Source organism: Littorina saxatilis, linkage group LG17, assembly GCF_037325665.1.
Source record: "Littorina saxatilis isolate snail1 linkage group LG17, US_GU_Lsax_2.0, whole genome shotgun sequence".
Classification (NCBI taxonomy): domain Eukaryota; kingdom Metazoa; phylum Mollusca; class Gastropoda; order Littorinimorpha; family Littorinidae; genus Littorina; species Littorina saxatilis.
This window is the reverse complement of record NC_090261.1, coordinates 64797906-64820194: the sequence shown is the minus strand read 5'-3', so window position 1 is coordinate 64820194 and position 22289 is coordinate 64797906. Positions and strand designations below refer to the sequence as shown.

General features: G+C 42.2%; 1 protein-coding gene across 2 annotated transcripts in view; it reads right to left on the bottom strand.

Annotated features, from left to right (window-relative positions):
• Positions 1-22289, bottom strand: part of LOC138952160 (synaptotagmin-14-like) — a 136810-nt gene that overhangs the window by 107548 nt on the left and 6973 nt on the right. Inside the window, exon 1 of one of the 2 annotated variants that reach the window (XM_070323757.1) lies at positions 9598-11206. The exons of the other annotated variant lie outside the window; for it this stretch is intronic. Coding sequence (XP_070179858.1) covers positions 9598-9619 — 22 coding nt within the window. The 5' untranslated portion in view covers positions 9620-11206. Of the gene's footprint in view, positions 1-9597; positions 11207-22289 lie in introns of those variants that run through there. 2 annotated transcript variants of the gene reach the window in all.

Sequence of the window (22289 nt, the reverse complement as noted above, 5' to 3'; positions counted from 1 at the left end):
GCCTGACTGGTCTAAAGAGTAAGAGTAACACTATACACAACGAAACATAGCCTGACTGGTCTAAAGAGTGAGTGTAACACTATACACAACGAAACATAGCCTGACTGGTCTAAAGAGTAAGTGTAACACTATACACAACGAAACATAGCCTGACTGGTCTAAAGAGTAAGTGTAACACTATACACAACGAAACATAGCCTGACTGGTCTAAAGAGTGAGTGTAACACTATACACAACGAAACATAGCCTGACTGGTCTAAAGAGTAAGTGTAACACTATACACAACGAAACATAGCCTGACTGGTCTAAAGAGTAAGTGTAACACTATACACAACGAAACATAGCCTGACTGGTCTAAAGAGTAAGTGTAACACTATACACAACGAAACATAGCCTGACTGGTCTAAAGAGTGAGTGTAACACTATACACAACGAAACAAGCCTGACTGGTCTAAAGAGTAAGTGTAACACTATACACAACGAAACATAGCCTGACTGGTCTAAAGAGTAAGTGTAACACTATACACAACGAAACATAGCCTGACTGGTCTAAAGAGTGAGTGTAACACTATACACAACGAAACATAGCCTGACTGGTCTAAAGAGTAAGTGTAACACTATACACAACGAAACATAGCCTGACTGGTCTAAAGAGTGAGTGTAACACTATACACAACGAAACATAGCCTGACTGGTCTAAAGAGTAAGTGTAACACTATACACAACGAAACAAGCCTGACTGGTCTAAAGAGTAAGTGTAACACTATACACAACGAAACATAGCCTGACTGGTCAACACGCAAAAACAAGCTCTGTCTCTGTCACTGTCTCTATTTCTCTCTTTCTGTCTGTCTCTGTCTCTCTCCAGAACACACACACACACACACACACACACACACACACACACACACACACACACACACACACACACACACTGGCACACACACACACACACACACACACACACACTGTCTATCTCTGTCGCTGTCTGTTTGTCTCGGTCTGTCTCTGTCTCTCTTGGGTCTCTCCCTTTCTCAGTCTTAGTATTTCTGTCTCTCTCTGTTTGTTTGCTTATTATTTTGTTTTGTTTTGTTTACTTGCTTATTTAGTCATTGCGTTGTTTGTTAGCTTGTTTTTGTTTTCGTTTGTTCTACGTGTTAATCATGTATTACAATGTTAGATTAGATGTCAGGACAGGTTGTAAGAAAAGGCCTTAATTAGACCTCTATCCTTGTAATTACATCATCATCATCATCATCATCTCTCTCTCTCTCTCTCTCTCTCTCTCTCTCTCTCTCTCTCTCTCTCTCTCTCTCTCTCTCTCTCTCTCTCTCTCTCTTTATTCAGGTGCGGTCCTATGGAACTCACTGCCTATTTTTCTTAAGCATAAAACAAACACAGACAGCTTCAAAAAAAATTATATGTCGCACATAATGCAACTAAACATGTGCTGAATGGTTCATCAATTCATTTAAAATGTATGTGCATGTTAAACAAAATTATAATAATATGCAGATCTAAATTAAGTTATGTTAAAAATTGACACTTGGAAATTGTACTTAAAATGCAGCATGACAATTTATTTTTTAAATTTTTATCTGTATATACAGTTATAATGTATTAAGTTTGATGTGATAATTCTTTGATTATATTGTTTTCTGTTCTTGTTGACCCTATATTAGGGCGAGGGCTGGATGTAAAAAAAGCAATATTCTTGCTTATCTATTCTCGATAATAAAGATTTTGTCTTGTCTTGTCTTCTCTCTCTCTCTCTCTCTCTCTCTCTCTCTCTCTGTGTGTGTGTGTGTGTGTGTGTGTGTGTGTATGTGTGTGCGTGCGCGCGCACATGCTTGAGTGTGAAAGAAATAAGTGAGAGAGAGAGAGAGAGAGAGAGGAGGAGGAAAGGAAAAGAGCAAAAACCAATCAAAAACTGTTCCCTTTCTTGTGACCGGACTTTAAAACACGTGCTGGTGCACTGTGACTGTTCCCTTCCCAGATGATTTGTTTTCTGATCTTCAAACAAATAAATCTTCAGAATTGTGTCGACGTTTACCGCGGTTTAACTGTGTTTTGCGGTGTCAAACGTACTCGTGTGTTTAATGAGAACATTAATTGATTCACCAGAACATTTTGTGTTTCATCAGAATATTATGTGTTTCATCAGAACATTGAGCTCGCTAAAAGTGAGTTTGGCTGTTGTTTAAGACACTGTGTTACACTTTCTTAGTTGACCTGGACTGCTGTACAACGGACCTTGTTGCCTCCAGTGTGTGAAACCGGTTACGGCCACGCAATCTTCGATTCAGTGTTTGAGGCATAATCGTCCCCCCCTCCGCCTCCCTTCCTATTATATAAAGTGAAGACCGGGCGGCTGCGCTTGTGTTTACTGCATTGTCTTCGTATTTTTGCAAAGGCCCTTGTCCTAGGTTTGGGGATTCACTGATTGTAACCTCCCTTTAATTTTTCAATTTTTGGTCAAGTTTCTTCCCTTCATTAATTTTGATCTTATATCAGAGTAATTGTTTGTGTGTGCGCGTGTGAGTCATTAGCCTGCGCAACTGTCTCACTTTCTCTTCTTTTTTTGTTTGTTTGTTCAATCTTCTTCCCATTTTGTGCTTGAATTTTTGCATATTTTGTTGTTGCTGTTAAATTGTTCTAATATTACACTTTTATTGTAATGTCAACGGCGGATTCTTCTCTCCGTATCGGGCATTTGAACATTTACCATTTAGTCAACAAAGTGCCTGATGTTTGTGTATTTTTGAACAAACAACCACAGCTCGTACATCTGTTTGGTGTTTGCGAAACACGTCTAGATTCGCGTGTTTCGGACAGCCTGATTGATATTCCAAATTACTCTGTTTTACGACGCGATAGTGCACAAACTGGCCAAACAGGTATTGCTCTGTATGTCCATCGGTCTATTGCTGGCATTGTGAAGCGAAGGGCCGATCTTGAAGATGAAAATGTGGAATGTTTGTGGGTGGAGTTGAAAAATGGTAAATCCTCGCCTTTGTTAATATGTTATATATATCGGAATCCTGCTGAAACATCAAGTTGGAATGATGATTTTGTTTTAATGATGGACAGAGCAAAACGTCATGATGAGAATGTACTCTTGCTTGGTGATTTTAACATTAATTTACAGAGACCCCAAACAACTTGGGGCTCAACCACTGCTCTATTTGGTCTTCACCAGCTAGTTAAAACCCCTACAAGAGAAACCAATAATTCATCTACCCTTATTGATCACATTTATACTGATAATAAGACCACTGTTTCAAATGTACAAGTAGTACACTCCACTTTCAGTGATCATTATTCTGTTTTTTGCTCGATTGTTCTGAGATTGCCCAAATCACAGCATAAAGGTCATACAACTATCGAGTACAGAAGTTTTAAATACTTTGACGAGTCTGCCTTTTTCTGTGATCTTAATCGAGCGCCATTTCAAAGCGTATTTAATTGCAGTAACGCAGATGATGCTTGCGATCTTTTCCATGAGATTTTGTGTTCCATTATTGATAAACACGCTCCACTACGTCAGCATAGGGTGAAACATCCCCACCTGCCCCCTTGGTTGACATCGGACATTATTGAGGCTATGGCGTTGCGTGATTTCTTTAAAGAACATAACATGAAAAGCGAGTACAAATTACAAAGGAATGAAGTGTTGAAAACGGTAAGGCAAGCAAAAGCAGATTATTTTAATAAATTGCTTTCTGATAAGAGAGATACTTCTACAATTTGGCGAGCAATGAATGAAGTTCTTGATAAATCTCGAAAGAGATCGACCAATTCTCCGTCACAAATAACTCCAGAAGATTTTAATCAACACTTTATTTCGCTCGCAGAGAAACTGAAAGCCTGTCTCACGCAGAATGAGTCCCTTGATATTGATGTCTCTCTAGAAAAATTAAAAACATTTTGTGGACGAAAGTTGACTCAAAACGAATCGTTTTCTATTCCACCCATTACTGTCCACGAGGTTGGAAAACTGATAGAACAGATGGCGAATAAAAAGTCAATGGGTCCCGATAAGATTCCTGTCCGGTTGCTCAAACTTGCTTTACCATACATAATTGACTCACTGACTTATGTCTACAACCTTGGCATACAACAAAACGTTTTTCCCTCTATTTTAAAATGTGCCAAGGTAGTGCCACTCCCAAAAAGCAAGGATCTTACGGACCCTACCAACTTTCGACCAATTTCTCTCTTACCTGTTTTATCTAAGCCTTTGGAGAAGCATATTCAGAAATATTTACTGGAATATATGGAACGAATGAATTTGTTTCATCCATTTCAGTCTGGATTTCGCTCTAAGCATTCATGCCACACTGCTCTCAGCTCTTTATGTGAAACTTGGTTATCAGCTATTAATGAGTCCGAAGTAACAGGAGCGTTATTCCTGGACTTTAAAAAAGCCTTTGACCTTGTAGACCATTCCTTATTATTAAAGAAATTACAATGCTACTTAAAAGATGACTCTGCTTGTGCCTTCTTCGAATCATATCTTTCAAAACGGACACAATATGTATTCATCAACTGTAAAACTTCGTCGAATGATTTTGTCAAAAGTGGTGTGCCTCAAGGGTCTGTATTAGGACCTATATTGTTCTGTATTTATATAAATGATTTACCTCTTCATGTGTCAGATGAGAAAGTAAGATGTGAGTTCTTTGCGGATGATTCATCAATCCACACCAGTCAGAAGTCTTTGGTAGCCGTCAACCAATCTCTTCAAAAAAGTATAGATGAGATGACAGAATGGTGCACCACTAATGCAATGGTTATTCACCCTGTTAAGACGAAAAGTATGGTGATTACAACTAGACAAAAACACCAATTAAAACCCTTACAACTTCAACTGTCAATTGATTCAACTCAAGTGCAACAAGTTAAAGAGCATAAATTATTAGGGGTTACCGTTGATCAAGAATTGAAATGGCAAACTCACTTGAGTAAAATTTGCAAATTAGTATCTAAAAATTTGTACTTATTGTCTAAATTAAGACATTATGCCGATGTGGAAGCACTCAAGTTGTTTTATTACGCTCACATAATGCCCCATATCAACTTTGCTTCAACACTTTGGGATAACTGCAGTGATGTTCATCTCAAACGACTCAATTCTCTTCATCGCCGTGCTGCAAAACTAATTCTGCATGAGTCAAATAAGCCAACAGATGATAAATTAAAGCTCCTTAATTTCCTTCCCTTGAAAGATCAGTTGACGCTAAACAAGGCTGTCTTTATGTACAAAGTAATTAACAATAATGTTCCTGGATATTTAAAATTACATTTTAGACATGCCACAAAAAGATATGGGTCCCAGAACCTGATTCCCCCCATCCCTCGTCTAGACTTGTATAAGTCAAGTTTAGCCTTCTCAGGAGCATCTCTATGGAATTCCATACCCCTACCCCTCCGAAATGCCTCTTCTGTGAAAACGTTTAGGCGCCAGTTTCATTCCCGCTTAATGGGTAAATAGAACACTTTTCATGTCTGATTTTTTTAGTGCTTTTTACATTTAGTCAAGTTATGTTTGTATTTTGATTTGTTCTTTATGTGTAAGTATTGATACTGATATACATGCGAATGATTGGGACAATTCCTCCCCACATTTGTTTTTTTCCTTTTGTTATTAGTTGTTTTGGATGTTTATATGCAATGCATTATTGCAACAATGCTGCAATTTCCACACTACATGTTTTTCCCATTTTTGAATGTGCATACTAAACCATAACCCTTTTCTTATTACTATTTACATTATATACGTCTGTAAGTAACAATAACCTTGTCCATTTTACTATCTATATTATGTGCGTCTGTATTAAGTGTTTGTATAAGGGACAGGTTGTAAGATTAGGCTTTGCCTAAAACCTCTATCCTTTGGTAATAAAGTTCAGTTTCAGTTTCAGTTTCAGTTTCTCTCTCTCTCTCTCTCTCTCTCTCTCTCTCTCTCTCTCTCTCTCTCTCTCTCTCTCTCTCTCTCTCTGAGTGACAGCATAACGCGTGCGGAGTGGGTGAAACATGCTTCAATGCAGTCAGTGTGCACTGGCCCATGTTCCCCATTGACAATGTGGCACACAGCATGAAGGGACCATCAATTATGGATCAGCCTCCCACAGTGCCATGCAAGGTCGGCACACACACGCGTCTGCTGTAAAACTGTGCGATAATGTGGTCTGCACGTTCAGATAAATACAACTATTTCCCTATGTTTTTGACATTTAAAAGCTCACTGTATGTATTTATCTGTCAACACATTGAGCGCAAGCACACACACACACACACACACACACACACGCACGCAGGCACGCACGCACCCCCCACATCCCCACTATCTCTCTCTCTCTCTCTCTCTCTCTCTCTATCTCTTTCTCTCTGTTCACAGAAACAAACAAGAATAGTAGGTTGTTGGAACGTTTGATTATTATTGACAAAAGAAAACGGAACATTTACAGTACGTCGCCCAGTGGTCTTTGAAGCAGACAGACACACAAACACGTGTGACACAGATAAAGAACTACACAAACACGTGTGACACAGATAATGAACTACACAAACACGTGTGACACAGATAATGAACTACACAAACACGTGTGACACAGATAATGAACTACACAAACACGTGTGACACAGATAATGAACTACACAAACACGTGTGACACAGATAAAGAACTACACAAACACGTGTGACACAGATAATGAACTACACAAACACGTGTGACACAGATAAAGAACTACACAAACACGTGTGACACAGATAATGAACTACACAAACACGTGTGACACAGATAATGAACTACACACACACGTGTGACACAGATAATGAACTACACAAACACGTGTGACACAGATAATGAACTACACAAACACGTGTGACACAGATAATGAACTACACAAACACGTGTGACACAGATAATGAACTACACAAACACGTGTGACACAGATAATGAACTACACAAACACGTGTGACACAGATAAAGAACTACACAAACACGTGTGACACAGATAATGAACCTATCACTATCTCAAAATCGTCCATAATAATATGTGTGTGTCCAACTGGAAGGATAAGCTTGGAACCAATGTGAAAAGCCCGGATACAGTATTGTGCATGTACAGGCATGGTTCTCTGTACTGTAAAGGAGGTGTCTCTCAATGTACAGGCATGGTTCTCGGTACTGTAAAGGAGGTGTCTCTCAATGTACAGGCATGGTTCTCTGTACTGTAAAGGAGGTGTCTCTCAATGTACAGGCATGGTTCTCGGTACTGTAAAGGAGGTGTCTCTCAATGTACAGGCATGGTTCTCTGTACTGTAAAGGAGGTGTCTCTCAATGTACAGGCATGGTTCTCTGTACTGTAAAGGAGGTGTCTCTCAATGTACATGCATGGTTCTCTGTACTGTAAAGGAGGTGTCTCTCAATGTACAGGCATGGTTCTCTGTACTGTAAAGGGGGTGTCTCTCAATGTACAGGCATGGTTCTCTGTACTGTAAAGGAGGTGTCTCTCAATGTACAGGCATGGTTCTCTGTACTGTAAAGGAGGTGTCTCTCAATGTACAGGCATGGTTCTCTGTACTGTAAAGGAGGTGTCTCTCAATGTACAGGCATGGTTCTCTGTACTGTAAAGGAGGTGTCTCTCAATGTACAGGCATGGTTCTCTGTACTGTAAAGGAGGTGTCTCTCAATGTACAGGCATGGTTCTCTGTACTGTAAAGGAGGTGTCTCTCAATGTACAGGCATGGTTCTCTGTACTGTAAAGGAGGTGTCTCTCAATGTACAGGCATGGTTCTCTGTACTGTAAAGGAGGTGTCTCTCAATGTACAGGCATGGTTCTCTGTACTGTAAAGGAGGTGTCTCTCAATGTACAGGCATGGTTCTCTGTACTGTAAAGGAGGTGTCTCTCAATGTACAGGCATGGTTCTCTGTACTGTCTAGGAGGTGTCTCTCAATGTACAGGCATGGTTCTCTGTACTGTAAAGGAGGTGTCTCTCAATGTACAGGCATGGTTCTCTGTACTGTAAAGGAGGTGTCTCTCAATGTACAGGCATGGTTCTCTGTACTGTAAAGGAGGTGTCTCTCAATGTACAGGCATGGTTCTCTGTACTGTAAAGGAGGTGTCTCTCAATGTACAGGCATGGTTCTCGGTACTGTAAAGGAGGTGTCTCTGAATGCACAGCCCTTGCCATGTAAACGGCTCGGCTCACCATCTTAGATATGGCCAGGCTGTCACATGGGAGAAGGCCATCCCTCCACTTGGTCACATACCAACAATCAACACCATGAATGATGTCTGTGCAGGGTGGGACTTTGTTGTTTCACAAAGTAAGCCTAATACTGGTGCCAGTCGGCGAAACTAATTGAAAGAAGCAGCCAGCCAGGCAGTTGAGTTTTGGACAGTGTCCAAGTTGAGGGAGAACAAATGATTACCTTGCCGGCATCTTGCAAGCGAGTTTGATGGACGATGTTGAGATATTTCATTATTTGTGTCACACGTGTTTGTGTGTCTGTCTAATTAAAAGATCAGTGGGCGACGTAGTGTAAATGTTCCGTTTTCTCCCCCGAAAGCGGCGTATGCTGCCAGAATGGCGGGGTAAAAACGGTCATACACGTAAATATCCACTCGTGCTAAAAACATGAGTGAACGTGGGAGTCTAAGTCCATGAACGAAGGAGAAAAAGAAGAAGAAGAAGTACCGTTTTCTTTTGTCAATAATAATCAAACGTTCCAACAACCTGCAATTCTTGTTTGTTTGGTCGGTTTTTTCAAGTGGTGTGGTGGCGTTTTGTAAGGCGTCCGCCCCGTGATCGGGAGGTCGTGGGTTCGAACCCCAGCCGGATCATACCTAAGACTTTAAAATTGGCAATCTAGTGGCTGCTCCGCCTGGCGTCTGGCATTATGGGGTTAGTGCTAGGACTGGTTGGTCCGGTGTCAGAATAATGTGACTGGGTGAGACATGAAGCCTGTGCTGCGACTTCTATCTTGTGTGTGGCGCACGTTATATGTCAAAGCAGCACCGCCCTGATATGGCCCTTCGTGGTCGGCTGGGCGTTAAGCAAACAAACAAACAAAATCATGCCAGGTACTAGATGGTGCGCCAAATCGTTTACATTGGAAGAGCAGGGTCTTTATGCGTTGGCCAATCACATCCGCTGGTTTTCTCGTAGCGCGAGCAGATTTTGAAACGATTGTAATGTGACTGAACGTAGACAATCAAATGGTAAAAGTAATCCTTTTTCAGGGGAATGTTTGGAATGAACTTTAAGTAATGATATCAACTTCCATAAAAACACATTGTTTGTTGAAAGAAAAAATATTTCTCGTCTAAAATAGTGTTACTTCGTCGTTCACAGTTTGTAATACCCCACGTTCAGTTACAACATCCGTACAAGCCTTCGTCGTCTGCGTGAGACTGAACAAGGTACAGTATGTCCAAAAAGATCACCACTCGAAGTATATGATATGCCTTTCCTGTTGTTGTAATTGCTACATATATTAATCATATTCCTCATCCCCATGCCCCAAGAGGCCCCCCCCCCCCCCCCCCCCCCGTGATGAGCTGAATGAAAACCTTGACACCACTTACCCTGGTGGTGCATCTGAGGCATGGTTGTGGTTCGGATCCCTCCGCTGTGTGAAAATAGGTGCCAGCCTAGCTCAGCAACTTTCGCACACCAGTGACATCACCAGTTAACAACGTCCGGTCCTTAGCATACGACGTCGTTCTATCTGTTTACTTCGTGAACTGTCTTGCTATACACCCACAGCAGCTTTCTATGCATACGTCCACGTTGGTGATCAATTTGCATGAGTTGCTAGTAGCCTTACACTCTTGAGCATACAACGTTGTTCTTCATTTACTTCGTCAACTGAGCTAAGGTATGCTACTAAACACTCACTGTAGGCATGTTATGCATATCGGTGATCAATTCCAAATGTTGTGGATGACTAGACTAACCCTATCATTGCACAGTCAACAGCCATACACACAGCATGTCTATAAGTGACGGAATGATATTAACAGTGATCGATACACTTCAGTCTACCGATACACACCACAGGCTTGAGCCATTGACAGCACAACGGGATGATATTGACAGTGATCGATACACTTCAGTCTACCGATACACACCACAGGCTTGAGCCATTGACAGCACAACGGGATGATATTAACAGTGATCGATACACTTCAGTCTACCGATACACACCACAGGCTTGAGCCATTGACAGCACAACGGGATGATATTAACAGTGATCGATACACTTCAGTCTACCGATACACACCACAGGCTTGAGCCATTGACAGCACAACGGGATGATATTAACAGTGATCGATACACTTCAGTCTACCGATACACACCACAGGCTTGAGCCATTGACAGCACAACGGGATGATATTAACAGTGATCGATACACTTCAGTCTACCGATACACACCACAGGCTTGAGCCATTGACAGCACAACGGGATGCACACGGTTTAACCACAGCCTCTCACTGCCTGGAGTTGTCAGTGATCCAAGAAAATATACTCCAGGGAATTTAGTCTAACTGTAATTGCTGTCAGCGGTTTGGTCAAAATGTTCATACAACATGCCACGCGTCTGAGCCTTTTCACTGGGCGTAATGTCCAAGCACAACTTTGTTTCTAGTCATATTCCAGTGTTAGTTTTAATTGGAAGTACTGCCAGATGCTATTTTAATCCAACTGAGCCTTGTCACAATTTAATTGAACGTACTGACAAACCAAGCGCAGCTGTTAGTTTAGTTTCATTCCTCGGCCCGTTCGAAGAGATGATATGAAGTCAACTGCCGAAGCCGGCTGTTGTTTCCATTATTAGTTGATCATGCATTCTTGTTTGGACGCGTTCCAATGAAAATTTGACTTTCACATTTTCTGCATACTTTTCATGAGTAAAAACAAGTTTACATTCCTGTTTCAAGCAGTCCCAAGCACACGAAGGTCGATCGAACTGCGACAGCTGCGTTTCAAAGGAGGGTCGCCGTACTTCGCGCTGTCAAACACCAAAGCTTAAGTTTACATCCTTCTTCATCTTTCAAATCACTTTATTACAACAACTCGACCTTATGGTTTAAATGGCCGGCTTGGTTAAAACAATATAGTTGTCTTTTTATTTCCTGATCAAATGCTGCTTCAGTTCTATTGGAATACAACACACTGGTATTAGACACAAATATTGAACACTCAATGTACGTTTTCAGACAAAAAACGCTACCTCGAAATTCATGATCTGCATATGAATGTTACACGACTGAAGACAAGTACACAGTATCAAACAAGAATTCACACAGTGCCGGTTTTCGGGGAAAATGTTGTGACGAAACTCGTGATCTTATACAAGAGTGGCCAGCTTCAGAGGATGAAGCAGGTATGAATGAAGCCAGAGACGTTGCTACTAGAACTGTGCATGACACACCGCACAGAGAGGCCAGCTTCAGAGAATGAAGCAGGTATGAATGAAGCCAGAGACGTTGCTACTAGAACTGTGCATGACACCGCACAGAGAGGCCAGCTTCAGAGAATGAAGCAGGTATGAATGAAGCCAGAGACGTTGCTACTAGAACTGTGCATGACACACCGCACAGAGAGGCCAGCTTCAGAGAATGAAGCAGGTATGAATGAAGCCAGAGACGTTGCTACTAGAACTGTGCATGACACACCGCACAGAGAGGCCAGCTTCAGAGGATGAAGCAGGTATGAATGAAGCCAGAGATGTTGCTACTAGAACTGTGCATGACACACCGCACAGAGAGGCCAGCTTCAGAGGATGAAGCAGGTATGAATGAAGCCAGAGACGTTGCTACTAGAACTGTGCATGACACCGCACAGAGGCCAGCTTCAGAGAATGAAGCAGGTATGAATGAAGCCAGAGACGTTGCTACTAGAACTGTGCATGACACCGCACAGAGAGGCCAGCTTCAGAGAATGAAGCAGGTATGAATGAAGCCAGAGACGTTGCTACTAGAACTGTGCATGACACCACACAGAGAGAGAAGCTACCTACATGTAGTTGTCAACACCATTTCAAGAAGAGAGAGGGTTGCAAGGACACGCTCAAGCTGACAATTAGCAATCAATGCATCCAATCAACACCGCCTCTCATCCCTTTGTGCGTGAAGGAGCGCGAGTGCGGAGTCATTCATCCGGAACAACCCTACATTAAAAATGTGTATTAAAATACTCGAGAATATTGGCCGCGCACGGGTGTGAGAGCCAATTAACTGCATACCTCCACTCAGCAACTCACGTTCAGCCCACTCTGCAGAAAACCACACTCCTTTGGTTTAAACAAGATTATATTAATGAAATACAGGGTGGCATGTATATACGATATCCTTTGAAGTTCAAACTCCCTTAGGTCAACCATAGTGATCACTTGTTTTTCCCATGTCTGATGAATTTGAAGCAAATGATGGATTAGAGTCTCCTTACGATGGAGACAACGATTGACAAGCAGTCTTCCCCTTTAGCACAAGAAAGGCGTTAATACAGTCATAACACAAGCTGGTTCACAAGTTAAGTCACACCGCCTCGCTAATTCAGTCGAAAGTCGCACGTACCCTAGATCGCATTCAACAAGCAAGAAACGCAATATATGTACCGCCAAACACAAACCAGTCCACACGTTCAGTATTACCGTCAGCTGAAAGAAACCCTACCACACATCAGCTGTATGCACGAGTTGAATAGCCTGTAAACAAGCAAGATATATCGGCGTTACAGTCAATCATTGTCGTCATTTTCCAACGACGAGTGTTTTGAAGTAAATAATGCATTCAAGTCTGCCTCGTATACATGTGGGATTTTTTGTAATTAGCAGTTTTCCGCTTGCCTCACTCAGTCACAGCACATTCTATACTGTTTGCAATTTCAGTCATACAAATTATATTCTCATTACTTTACCGAATAAACTAGCCTCGTATAGGATATATTCGCTCTACGACACATAAGCTATATATGCACTCAGAACAGACTATGTATTCATGAGACGTGTAGCCTGCAAACACGCGAGAAAAAACATCGTTGTTACAGTATTGAACTGCACCACTGTCTATGCAAGCCGGCTGTGTCGTGGTCGATGGGTTTGCATTCTAAACAGCCACAGAGCGTGACAAGGGTGGGGGGGGGGGGGGCGAGGGATGGAGGGGGGAGGGGGGGAGAGAATGGGACCGCTGAAAGTTTAATGCCTACATGGCTGGTTCCTAACAATACAGCCCCGTGCCTTTTGTTCCTCCCCCCCCCCCCAACCCCCAACACACACGTGTCGTCACGCTCAGTCTGTCAGTGTGTGGGTGGGGGGAGAGTAAGTAATGAGGGAATCGAGTTCCACAGGCACCATGCAGTCAGCAGAGTCACGTTCTAAAGTACATCAGCTGTTCAGCTCTGACTGTCGTTTGACAAAGTCAGCCACAGACCTGGCGGTAACAATGCCAGTAAACAAACAAACAAACAAACAAAAACAAAAACAAACAATCAAACAAACAAGCAAAGAACCAACCAACCAAACAAACAAACAAACAAAAAACCAAAAAAACATCACAAGCGGCCGCGTGAAGCGATATGAAAACATTTATTCAAGATCAACACCACAAACCAATCATCGCCGAGACTACATTCAGATACAAACAAACAAACAAACAAACAAACAAGCAACAACAAAAAACAAATTCACAAGTCGCGTGAAGCGATATGAAAACATTTATTCAAGATCAACACCACAAACCAATCATCGCCGAGACTACATTCAGATACAAACAAACAAACAAACAAACAAGCAACAACAAAAAACAAATTCACAAGTCGCGTGAAGCGATATGAAAACATTTATTCAAGATCAACACCACAAACCAATCATCGCCGAGACTACATTCAGATACAAACAAACAAACAAACAAACAAGCAACAACAAAAAACAAATTCACAAGTCGCGTGAAGCGATATGAAAACATTTATTCAAGATCAATACCACAAACCAATCATCGCCAAGACTACATTCAGATAGTCTCGGCTAACCATACCGAAGACCGAGACGGGTCACGCTCGCCGCCGCGAAGCACACGTCCGTATGACTTACTGAACCTATTTTCTTTCATTCTGAGCACATTTTTAGAGTAAACATGACATATCTACATATTTTTGAAATCAGGAGAAGATGAGGAATAAAATGCGATCAATTTTAAATCTGTTTGCGAACAATCGATTTTAATGACAACTTTAATGAGCAAACTCATAAATTATTTTTAAGCCTCCAAGCTGAAATGCAATACCAAAGTCCGGGCTTCGTCGAAGATTACTTGACCAAAATTTCAACCAATCTGGTTGAAAAACGAGAGCGTGACAGTGCTGCCTCAACTTTCACAATAAGCCGGATATGACGTCATCAAAGAATTTATCAAAAAAAAGAAAAACATAAAATATACCCAGGAACTCTCATGTGAAATTTCATGAAGATCGGTCCAGTAGTTTTGGCTGAATTGCTCCATACACACGCACGCACGCACACAAAACTTGACTAAATGTAAAAAGCGAGAAGGGATAATAATATATGTATTGTTCAAACACAATACAAACACAACGTTCCATAACTTCTCCTCTCATTCTTGTTCTTACTTTTTGTATATAAAAGTCTTGACTGTGGAACATCGGCACTATATCTATTTCTGATCACGTGACACACAATCAACACGTAGGTGCTGACAGATGTTAACACCATGCTGTGAACATTGCCTTCAATCACCTGGCCGCCTATTTTTTAACAGTGAAAATATGCAATAAAACCAACAACACCCTGCCATCGTTGTCATGGGTGACGTCAGGTATACTGCAATCAGCCACACTGCCCGCTGCTATTCGTCACAATTGTTTTTTTTTAAAGCAGGTTATTGGACTGCTTTTATGTGCCATCTCTTAGAGTTACCATGTAACCGATATCGTCAATAATACATATTATTGATCACCTTTCTGCGTGCGTGTGTGTGTGTGTGTGTGTGTGTGTGTGTGTGTGTGTGTGTGTGAGATTTTAGTAGTATGCATAACACAGTAAAACATCGAGTTTTGGTGTCTGCGTTTTGGACGTTTTCGCTCGGATTTCGGACAGCTATTAACGTCGGGTTAAACAAGTTGTCGCAGTGAGCAAAACACCAGATAACGTCTGGAATTATGAGAAGTTATTGTAGTAACTTAAACTCAAAGTTAGCTGTTGGTTTTGATGCGTTTCACTGCGTTTTCATCTTGCTTTTGTTTCATAATATTGTTGCTGTAGTTGTTACTGTTGGGAGCCGTACACGTGCGTGCGTGCGTGCGTGCGGGTGTGTGTGTGTGTGTGTGTGTGCGTGCGTGCGTGCGTGCGTGCGTGCGTGCGTTCTTGCGTGCATGCAAGTGTGTGTGCGTGCGTGCATGCGTGCGTACGTGCGTGCATATGCAGGTGCGGTGTGAGTATCAGGCATGGGAATTGTCCGCGAAATCGCCGATTTTCGCGAAAAGGAAATTACGTTTCAGCGAAAATAAGGTAAATTAAATTATATGTATACTATTGTCTCTCTATCCATTATTTGCTTACACAAGAACTATCAAAATATTGGTTTAAAATGCTAAAATTCGTTTTGCTTCCGGGGGGCTTCGCCCCCCTGGTCCCCCCAACAGGGCTCTGCCCCTGTACCCCGCTGGGGCCTGGACCTCGGCCTATTTTCAGAGGTTTTTTATTTTGGAATTCCCATGCCTGGAGTATGTGTGTGTGACAGGGGAGGCTACCGCTCCTTTCACAGCAGACTCTGCATCCGAGTTGTTGACCTTTAAGTCAACACCTCTGGATTGTGGAATTCTGTTTGTGATGGGGTCTGGTGGTTTCCGATTGTCTGTATGTTCATGGAAACCTTCGGGTTTGCATAACAGTTTTTATAGGGCTAAGAAATTGGCCCTAACATTTTCAATCCTGTTTGATTGCACTTCGCCTCCCGAGGTGATCGTAGTGTTTCGGAACTCGGTTACATGTGTATGAAAGAAAGATAGGCAGAATAAGAATACGTATGTGTGTCCGCCAGTCTGTCTTGGTGCGTCTGTACCTGTCTGTTTGTCTGACCCCCCTGACTGACTGTCCCTACCAGCAACCCAAATGAGCATAATAAACGTCGCTAAATCCGTCACATATCCAACACAGCGCAGTCGCGGGTGTCCTTTGAGTCCCCAGCTGTTAGCAATCATCACACGCATGACTGCAAGAGTCTCTACAGTCCAACCTGCTCTAGCGATCACCTCTCGAAACGACCACCTCTCGAAACGACCACCTGCCCACAGCGACCACCCGCACGAACCCAGAAGATATTTTCTTCTGCATAATTGCCCTTTTCAAAGCGACCATCCGTTAATAACGACCTCTTTTGGTCGGTTATAGACAGGTTTGACTGCACCAATATCAGTGTCCCCATCTGTCGCGCACAGCGAGAGCTCGACTACCGTATCAACAAGGCAAACACCGACACACCATTCCTCAGCACTGTTGTGTCCATGGGGGACGATTATTATAACACTTCCTTGTTTGATAGTGGCCGATCAGCTGGCACTAAGTGCATGCCTAACATTGGTCACGTGACTTGTGTAGTGATGAGCCTTCAACGAAATATCGGCATTGGCATTGGTCATTTTAGTATCTGGAACTAAGGCAGCCAACATGCTATGATGCAGTATTGTTTGAAACAAATGTAAAGATAATTCTACCGCCCTGATATGGCCCTTCGTGGTCGGCTGGGCGTTAAGCAAACAAACAAACAAACAAAGATAATTCTAATAAATAAACGATGACGTAATTTGAACTATACAATCCGGATGACGTGGGTCGTATGGAATTTAAGAAGGAATGTTAGCTCCAACTGATCGGCCACCATCAAACAAGGAAGTGTTATAATAATTGTCCCCCTGGGATCAGTGCTACAGAACGATAGGAAGTGTTATAATAATTGTCCCCCTGGGATCAGTGCTACAGAATGATAGGAAGTGTTATAATAATTGTCCCCCTGGGATCAGTGCTACAGAACGATAGGAAGTGTTATAATAATTGTCCCCCTGGGATCAGTGCTACAGAACAATAGGAAGTGTTATAATAATTGTCCCCCTGGGATCAGTGCTACAGAACGATAGGAAGTGTTATAATAATTGTCCCCCTGGGATCAGTGCTACAGAACGATAGGAAGTGTTATAATAATTGTCCCCCTGGGATCAGTGCTACAGAACGATAGGAAGTGTTATAATAATTGTCCCCCTGGGATCAGTGCTACAGAACGATAGGAAGTGTTATAATAATTGTCCCCCTGGGATCAGTGCTACAGAACGACAGGAAGTGTTATAATAATTGCCCCCCTGGGATCAGTGCTACAGAACGATAGGAAGTGTTATAATAATTGTCCCCCTGGGAACAGTGCTACAGAACGATAGAAAGTGCTATAATAATTGTCCCCCTGGGATCAGTGCTACAGAACGATAGGAAGTGTTATAATAATTGTCCCCCTGGGATCAGTGCTACAGAACGACAGGAAGTGTTATAATAATTGTCCCCCTGGGATCAGTGCTACAGAACGATAGGAAGTGTTATAATAATTGTCCCCCTGGGATCAGTGCTACAGAACGATAGGAAGTGTTATAATAATTGTCCCCCTGGGATCAGTGCTACAGAACGATAGGAAGTGTTATAATAATTGTCCCCCTGGGATCAGTGCTACAGAACGATAGGAAGTGTTATAATAATTGTCCCCTGGGATCAGTGCTACAGAACGATAGGAAGTGTTATAATAATTGTCCCCTGGGATCAGTGCTACAGAACGATAGGAAGTGTTATAATAATTGTCCCCCTGGGATCAGTGCTACAGAACGATAGGAAGTGCTATAATAATTGTCCCCCTGGGATCAGTGCTACAGAACGACAGGAAGTGTTATAATAATTGTCCCCCTGGGATCAGTGCTACAGAACGATAGGAAGTGTTATAATAATTGTCCCCCTGGGATCAGTGCTACAGAACGATAGGAAGTGTTATAATAATTGTCCCCCTGTGATCAGTGCTACAGAACGATAGGAAGTGTTATAATAATTGTCCCCCTGGGATCAGTGCTACAGAACGATAGGAAGTGTTATAATAATTGTCCCCCTGGGATCAGTGCTACAGAACGACAGGAAGTGTTATAATAATTGTCCCCCTGGGATCAGTGCTACAGAACGATAGGAAGTGTTATAATAATTGTCCCCCTGGGATCAGTGCTACAGAACGATAGGAAGTGTTATAATAATTGTCCCCCTGGGATCAGTGCTACAGAACGATAGGAAGTGCTATAATAATTGTCCCCCTGGGATCAGTGCTAAAGAACGATAGGAAGTGTTATGATAATTGTCCCCCTGGGATCAGTGCTATAGAACGATAGGAAGTGTTATAATAATTGTCCCCCTGGGATCAGTGCTACAGAACGATAGGAAGTGTTATAATAATTGTCCCCCTGGGATCAGTGCTACAGAACGATAGGAAGTGTTATAATAATTGTCCCCCTGGGATCAGTGCTACAGAACGACAGGAAGTGTTATAATAATTGTCCCCCTGGGATCAGTGCTACAGAACGATAGGAAGTGTTATAATAATTGCCCCCCTGGGATCAGTGCTACAGAACGATAGGAAGTGTTATAATAATTGTCCCCCTGGGATCAGTGCTACAGGACGATAGGAAGTGTTATAATAATTGTCCCCCTGGGATCAGTGCTACAGAACGATAGGAAGTGTTATAATAATTGTCCCCCTGGGCTCAGTGCTACAGAACGATAGGAAGTGCTATAATAATTGTCCCCCTGGGATCAGTGCTAAAGAACGATAGGAAGTGTTATAATAATTGTCCTCCTGGGATCATTGCTACAGAATGATAGGAAGTGTTATAATAATTGTCCCCCTGGGATCAGTGCTACAGAACGATAGGAAGTGTTATAATAATTGTCCCCCTGGGATCAGTGCTACAGAACGATAGGAAGTGTTATAATAAGTGTCCCCCTGGGATCAGTGCTACAGAACGATAGGAAGTGCTATAATAATTGTCCCCCTGGGATCAGTGCTACAGAACGATAGGAAGTGCTATAATAATTGTCCCCCTGGGATCAGTGCTACAGAACGATAGGAAGTGTTATAATAATTGTCCCCCTGGGATCAGTGCTACAGAACGATAGGAAGTGTTATAATAATTGTCCCCCTGGGATCAGTGCTACAGAACGACAGGAAGTGTTATAATAATTGTCCCCCTGGGATCAGTGCTACAGAACGATAGGAAGTGTTATAATAATTGTCCCCCTGGGATCAGTGCTACAGAGCGATAGGAAGTGTTATAATAATTGTCCCCCTGGGATCAGTGCTACAGGACGATAGGAAGTGTTATAATAATTGTCCCCCTGGGATCAGTGCTACAGAACGATAGGAAGTGTTATAATAATTGCCCCCCTGGGATCAGTGCTACAGAACGATAGGAAGTGTTATAATAATTGTCCCCCTGGGATCAGTGCTACAGGACGATAGGAAGTGTTATAATAATTGTCCCCCTGGGAACAGTGCTACAGAACGATAGGAAGTGTTATAATAATTGTCCCCCTGGGATCAGTGCTACAGAACGATAGGAAGTGTTATAATAATTGTCCCCCTGGGATCAGTGCTACAGAACGATAGGAAGTGTTATAATAATTGTCCCCTGGGATCAGTGCTACAGAACGATAGGAAGGTCCTGTGGTGTTTGAGGATGACAGGAAGTCTCAATCACAAACCTGCAATAGTTTTAGAGATACAGACACGTTAGTGAGGCTCTGAGGCGTCCACCACCCAACAAGCACGGTGAAGGTTTTAAAGAGATATCGAAATATCGAGTTATTACATACTCTTAATTAATGGCAACACCATAAAAATGCCCAATTTACCCGAATGATGCGTGAGGCCGGCGGGACAGGCCAAGAGGTTCACGCTGCAGTTCAGGCTTGGAGATTCCATAGCGTGATATCCACAACACCACGGGTGGTACCAACCTCAAGCGGACATCACCTCTGGTAGGTGCGAAGACTGTACATGATCTCACAACTCCTCAGCCAAGCATATAGGCTGCTAGAAGATACAAGCCTTTCCAAGGTAGTTCGCAACCCACAAATTCCTGTATGTAGTATCCTCTTGGCACAGGGGGTTCACTTCATCGCATAACAAAGTATTGACAGCACCAACAAAAGTTGAATAACTACAAACAAACTTGAACTACATGTACAACTCCTGAAATGACAGGGGTCTTGACTCCTGACTGAATTTGCACGCACTGTCCAATCACGAGGGTCTACTTTGAAATATGAAACACACTGAGATAATTAACTACATTGTCTCTTATTTTGTCTTCCGAATGTAAGACAATCATACCATAATGACAAAACTGAATGGAACTAAGTGTGCATTACGACAAACGTCACTATGCCATCGGACTTCAAATGTAACGATTACTAGACGGAACCACTTTCTTTTCGCACAGATTTCTGTTCGTGTTCACTGTTTTTTCGCAACATAGACTAACCAGATTCCATAGGCCATGTGAAAGCTGCCAGACATCTCGTTCATATAAAATTCAGCATGATCACTCCGATAATAAAGTCTCCAGTCAGTGGAGTAGCTGATGATGCGAGAAGACATGCCCCTTTAAGACTGACACTTTAAGAAATTCACCAATGCATCCTGAGCATGATAAAGTGCAACTCGACCGGAGAAACATGTGTCGAGATTCCCTCACTGGAGGACAATGGCAGGCACTGAATGAAGTCAGTCTCTATTCATTGCATGAACTGGGTCCAGGAAATGACGTCTCAATTGACGTCTCAATTCCTTACATCAACTCCTCACCAGGTTAATAATAATTCGCTGTTAAAGCTCGTCCAAGGGATAAAGTGCCCATTATATTTCTTTGTCCACAAATGACGTGTTGTATCCTTAGCGGATTATGACTTTATTCAGTTATCCTGCAGAAAAACAGAAATGCTGGAGAAAAACTGTCTTTTCTGCAGCATTTTTGCATATGTCATCTTTCGCCGAAGCAACGGGTTTTTCTGGAGCAAAACATTTTACTGCAGTAAAATTGAAATCAAGAATGCTGCAGTAAAACGGTGCTGTTGTTTTACTGCAGAAAACCTGTTTACACTTTTTCTGCAGCATTTTGTACTGGCTCATTATAATGTTGGAGCACGCGAGCCCCCCTCTGTCGAGAGATGGACTCATCCAGAATTACCAATAGTTGTGCGTGACACGAATGTATTTTGTCTGTCTACACGCCTTCTGATTGGTACACTGCGGAACAAACTATTATACTATCCCAGGGGGCGACGAATACAAACGCTACTTTACAAGGTCGTTCGTTTTTCTCCAGAAAAACTGTCACAGACTATTCTGAAGAAACAGTTAATCGCAATAATGCTGCAGAAAACCAAGTAAACATTATGCTTTAGAAAAACTGTTTTACTGCAGTAAAAAAAATTGCTTCGGCGAAAGATGACATTATGCAGAAATGCTGCAGAAAAACAGTTTTTCTCCAGCATTTCGGTTTTTCTCCAGAATAACTGAATAATGTCATAATCCGCCAAGAGCCAGTACAAAATGCTGCAGAAAAAGGTTTTCTGCAGTAAAACAACAGCACCGTTTTACTGCAGCATTCTTAATTTCAATTTTACTGCAGTAAAATGTTTTGCTGCAGAAAAAAACGCTGCTTCGGCAAAATATGACATTATGCAGAAATGCTGCAGAAAAGAACGGTTTTTCTCCAGCATTTGTCTGTTCTGCAGAATAAGTGAATAAAGTGATAATCCGCTAAGGATAGTGTTGACGCACTCCACGTCTTTACCCAGCAGGTGCTGAGTGGGACCAGCATGGCACCAACACGTCAGTAGCAGGGATTGCGACATCAACATTTCTGAGATCATTATCTTGTGTACATAACTATACACCCTGCATGTACAGTGATACAGCACAAGTGTTGGTCCTCTACATGTACACCTCAAAAACCTCTCACAGACACAGTGCATGTACAGTGATACAGCACAAGTGTTGGTCCTCTACAAGTACACCTCAAAAACCTCTCACAGACACAGTGCATGTACAGTGATACAGCACAAGTGTTGGTCCTCTACAGGTACACCTCAAAAACCTCTCACAGACACAGTGCATGTACAGTGATACAGCACAAGTGTTGGTCCTCTACAGGTACACCTCAAAAACCTCTCACACACACT